The sequence below is a fragment of the Olea europaea genome, chromosome 18, assembly GCF_002742605.1.
Source record: "Olea europaea var. sylvestris chromosome 18, O_europaea_v1, whole genome shotgun sequence".
NCBI classification, from domain to species: Eukaryota; Viridiplantae; Streptophyta; class Magnoliopsida; order Lamiales; family Oleaceae; genus Olea; species Olea europaea.
The window spans coordinates 25,373,663-25,379,020 of record NC_036254.1 but is presented as its reverse complement, the minus strand read 5'-3'; the positions used below and the strand labels follow the sequence as shown (position 1 = coordinate 25,379,020).

Sequence of the window (5,358 nt, the reverse complement as noted above, 5' to 3'; positions counted from 1 at the left end):
ATACCTATATTAATGTTAAGGGTGATATGGGAATTAAAAAATATAGTTGTCCAAACATTAATGAATGGGACCCACATTTGAAGTAAAATGTCGTGTGCTATTTATTTTTTTTCTTACCACATAAATTTTGCACAATACTCTTCTATCAATTCAATCCTTCTCCCTCTAAATTCTAGCCATTGTTTTGCAGAACGAATTCTCCCCAAAATCTTGTTTTCTCTGAAAAAAAAGGTCGTCCGTCAACCATTATTCGCTTTTGCCTTTAGCCTAATTCATATTTTCTCGTCATCAATACTGGAGAAGGAAATTATAGAAGTTGCAACAATTATTTTGGGTATGTTCTTCTTATAATTTTTCTTTTTTGTGTATTTCTTTTTTTATTTTCTTACTATTTATTTAAGGTACGTAGTTTTCCTTTGTTTGTAGATGAAAATCTAGCTGTGTTTGTCTTCCTTTAGCTCCATATAAGGTATGTTCTCGTTTCTGTACATGCATGAAAATATATCTACGTTTACATATTCATGGTTCATGAGGTTGAAGGTCATGAATTTTTGCCGTTTCAAAGCTGGTGAGGAATCAACTATCATCATTCATAGCCAACTTCAACAATTTCAAATCACTATTTCACTCCATTTTTCATTCACTGTAGAAGAAAATGAAATTGCACTGGACGCAAAAAAAAAATGTTAATAGAGGGTGAAAATTATATAGATGTGTACATACACATTTACATACATACATGTTTAGGTGTGTGAGGAGAGGGGATTACTTTTCTTCGTATAGAATATATTTTATTTAATTAGTATATAATAATAAAATAGTATCTACCTTTACTATAAGAGAGGAGATTCTCCAAGTTATTGTTTATGTTTGGCACAATTTCACACGTAACCAGTTTCTTCCTTTAGTATGTAGACTAGAGATATTTTTTTCTTATTCTTATCTAATATGAAAATTATTTAAGTTGAAAACGCCTAACTTTGTATGAACTTTAAAAATTCTTTAAAATATATGTGTTTGGGACATGTAGATTTATATTAACTTTAAAGATGAATAAAATTTGAATTGAAGGCGCCGTGTAGTAGTTAGTGCCATGCCTTGATTTTTTATAAATTGATAGATGACCGTGGTAGATAGAAGTCTTGTCTAAATTAAATAGTTATAATGGAAGTGTATTTATAGGGAAATTTATTCTGTAGGTTGCTTTGAATTAGAATTTCGAATGTTCCAAGAGAGAAGCTAGAGTACCATACTTTTTCATTGAAAAAGATATTTTGTTAGAGCTTATTAAGGCAGAAATTCATAGATGGAAATCTTTTATTACTTGTTGCCCGAATTCTTTTGTGCATTTCCAGTCGTCCACTTATGAATTTATTAAGTTTATGATTGTTGATAAATTACTTACATTATAACTTTAGAAATAGATTGCATATGTAGGTTGATTGGGTGGAAGCAAAACCACTAAATTTATAGATTAAAAATATTTTCTTTTTAGAAGTCTTTATTTTCTTACTCTTTGGTAGTAGTATAGCAAAAACTTTTACAACATTACAATAGTATTTATGTTTTTAAAAAAAAAAACTATTAATTTTACAAGAATCATATAAAAATGTTAATCTTTTATTCCTACTTTTACATCATATAAGTCTTATTAAAATTTTATTTCATCAATAGTTCAGTCAACAATGTTTATATTTATTGCTATTGCTTTGAAGTAAACAATTTTTTTTATTAAACTTCAGCTTTATGCATGTTTTTAATGTTGTGAGAGTCTGGTTCACTTGTGTCTATCGAATATTTTTCCTATTGTGGAAACTTAGTAGTATTATTAATTTTTTAATTATTTCATTCACTAAAATGAAAATTCTTTGCTTTCGTTAAACTAGAGGTGAAGATCTTTTCCCTATAGATTCTTCGAACATTGATAGTACTTCTAAAAATGCAACTGAATCGTATACTGCTTTTATTCGCCAACAACAAAACCAAAGACAGGCGAATAGGAGGAATCGAATTCAAAGTCCACATGTTGATCGTCGTAAAAAAATAAATAATTCCACGTTGCATCCTAATTTTCAGGCTTCTACTTCAAAACAAGCACGTACTAATATTGTTCATTCTAAAGTACGATGGATTTCTAACCTATTAAACATACCTACTAATGCATATGTATTACCGACATGGAACTATTGTGAACATTGTGGTGCGCGAAAATTTTATAGAGAAACTAAAGGGTTCTGTTGCTCTGATGGCAAAGTTAAACTTTATATGCATGATTCACCAACTGAATTGTATAATTTATTTACTTCTAAAGAACCTGAATGCATGGAGTTTAAGAAAATTTCACGTGAATATAATAACCATTTTGCATTCACTTCATTTGGTGTAAAGTGCGATACAGACCTTTTTAGAGCATATAAAGGTATTTACACATTTAGAATTCAGGGACAAGTATATCATTATGTAAATCAACTTCTACCGGAAAATAATCAGCCTTCTTATATGCAATTATATTTTTATGATACGAATAACGAAGTTCAAAATCGTATGAAAATTTCAGAAAATTTTGTTGAATCTACTTTGATCATTTTGATTGAAATCTTAAAAGTAAATCCGTATAGTAGATTCTTTAGGTCTTTAAGTAATATGACCAATTTGCACGACCATCGAATACAAATAAGATGCGATCCTGGACTTAATCAAAGAGTCTTCAATACTCCTTCAACATCTCAAGTAGCCGCTGTATGGGTTGAGGATGATGACAATGCAAATATTCGTGTTCGTGATATTACTATATATGGTCATTCTGGTGATTCACATAAGGTTCACTATTATTATGGTTGTTATGATCCTTTGCAATACCCTTTACTTTTCCCATTTGGAGAACCTGGTTGGCATGAAGGTATTCAGAGATACAAAAAAACATATTTTGAAACTCAGAATTTACCCGATTGCGTAGCTTTTCCTAGCACAGTAAATTTTGCAACTGAAATCATTGCAAAAGAGGCTCAAGGTTTGCTATTAAACTTTTTTATACGTTTACTAATTCATATAAATTAAATGTTCCAAATGGGTGTAAGATGCATTTTTTTATCCTTATGTAGTATTCAATGGAATGAGGAAACGATCACAGGTTTCTTGCCGCGAGTACTATTCTTACAAGTTACAAATTAGGCCTTCTAGTAAGTCTGTGTTGCTTCATACTGGTAGACTTTTTCAACAATATGTTGTAGATATGTATGTTAAAATTGAAACTGCCAGATTAGACTATTTTCGTAGCAATCAGAAACAAATTCGTACTGAACTTTATCAAGGTATTGTGGATAGTGTTCAAAATGGGGAAACAAGAGGGTCAAAAATTGGAAAGAAGATTGTTCTACCACAAACTTTCACATGTGGGCCTAGAGATATGCTTAAAAGATATTTAGATGCAATGGCTATCGTCCAACGTTATGGAAAACCAGATATATTTCTAACTATAACATGTAATCCAAATTGGCCAGAAATTATGCAAGAACTCAAACACAGTGACTAAAGTTCAAAATCGACCAGATTTAATTGCACGTATATTTAGAACAAAATTGGAAGAGTTAAAGAACGATTTATACAAAGAAAATATTTTTGGTTCAGTTGTTGCTCATATATACATGATTGAATTTCAAAAAAGAGGGCTCCCTCATGCCCATTTATTGTTGATTTTCAATTCTACCCATAAAATTTGTTGTGCTGAACAAGTTGATATGATAGTGTCATGTGAAATTCCCGATAAGAATAAATACTTGCATCTTTATTCTGTAATTGCAAAACACAATATGGATGGCCCTTGTGGAAACATTAATCCAAAAAACGTATGTATGTTGGCAAGTAGTGGTTGTAAAAATAAATATCCTAAGGATTATTGTAACAGTACTATATTTGGTGATAATTCATATCCCTTGTATAGACGTCATGATAATGGTATTTCTATTAAAGTAAGAGGCCAAATGTTAGATAATCGGTGGGTTGTACCATATAATCCTTATTTAAATGCAAAATTTGACTGTCATATTAACGTTGAAGTATGTTCTTCTATTAAAGCAGTAAAATATTTGTACAAATATGTGTATAAAGGATATGATCGTATTAATTGTTTCGTAGGCAGAAATGAAACAGATAAGGAAATTGATGAAATTTTTGCTTATCAATCAGCTAGATGGATATCTCCACCTGAAGCTATGTGGAGAATTTTTTCTTTTAATTTGTCAAAAATTTATCCTACTGTTTACGCTTTACAATTTCATATTAAAGATCATCAGCACGTAACTTATAATAGTAAAGATGATTTATCTGTTATTATTGGAAATGAGAATACAAGAAGAACAATGCTAACTGAATTTTTTCGGATGAATGAAGTAAATGAATTTGCTCGAACGCTATTGTATCGAGATTTTCCAACACATTTTGTGTGGAATGCAACTGGAAAAACTTGGACTCCCAGAAAACAACACATTGTTATAGGGCGAATCGTGACAGTTAATTCATCCGAAGGAGAACGATATTTCCTTCGTGTTCTTCTGAATCATATTAAAGGTCCAACATCATATGACAGTTTTAAAACTTTAAATGGAGTAACAGTCAATACATATCGAGAAGCAGCACTTTTACATGGTTTGTTAAAAGGAGACAACCATTGTGAAGAATGTCTATCTGAAGCCATTATTTACAAAATGCCCAGTTCTTTAAGACGTCTTTTTGTTACACTTCTTACACTTTGCAACCCTAATCATCCAAAGTTATTGTGGGATAGATATAAAGCCTATATGATTGATGATTACGTACATCGAAACATGTGTTAGAGATGCTGAAATACAAGCTTTGGAAGACATCAATTCTATATTAGAATCGTCAGGAAAAAATGTAAATGATTATGGAATAGTTTCATTCCTTGTAAATATAGATGAGACTCAAAGATTGGCAAGAATGATTACAAAGGAAACAATGAATTTTAATATTCAACGAGACTTTAATTGTGTAGAGAAATTCAATAAAGAACAACGATTTGCATATGATAAAGTTATGGAAAAAGTAAAAAATGACTCAAGTGGTACTTTCTTCATTGATGGTCCAGGGGGAACGGGGAAGACTTTTTTATACAAAGCACTTCTAACTGCTGTAAGAGGTCAACATTTCATTGCTTTGGCAACAGCGTCCTCTGGAGTCGCTGCGTCTCTGTTACCTGGAGGTCGCACAGCTCATTCAAGATTTAAAATTCCTTTAGAAACAATTAGTGAAGTGAATTGTTCTGTTAGCAAGCAATCAACTTTAGGAATAATGTTGAAAATGTCTAGGTTAATAATTTGGGATGAAGCGCCTATGGTAAAC

At 31.0% G+C, this 5,358-nt stretch overlaps 1 protein-coding gene across 1 annotated transcript in view; it reads left to right on the top strand.

Moving 5' to 3' along the window:
• The first annotated feature begins 145 nt into the window (after positions 1–145).
• Positions 146–5,358, top strand: part of LOC111366916 — a 5,593-nt gene continuing 380 nt past the window's right edge. The window contains exons 1-5 of the mRNA XM_022987598.1: positions 146–334; positions 427–3,010; positions 3,102–3,179; positions 4,135–4,644; positions 5,012–5,218. Of these exons, the coding sequence (XP_022843366.1) occupies positions 2,266–3,010; positions 3,102–3,179; positions 4,135–4,644; positions 5,012–5,218 (1,540 nt within the window). The 5' untranslated portion in view covers positions 146–334; positions 427–2,265. The remainder of the gene's footprint in view (positions 335–426; positions 3,011–3,101; positions 3,180–4,134; positions 4,645–5,011; positions 5,219–5,358) is intronic.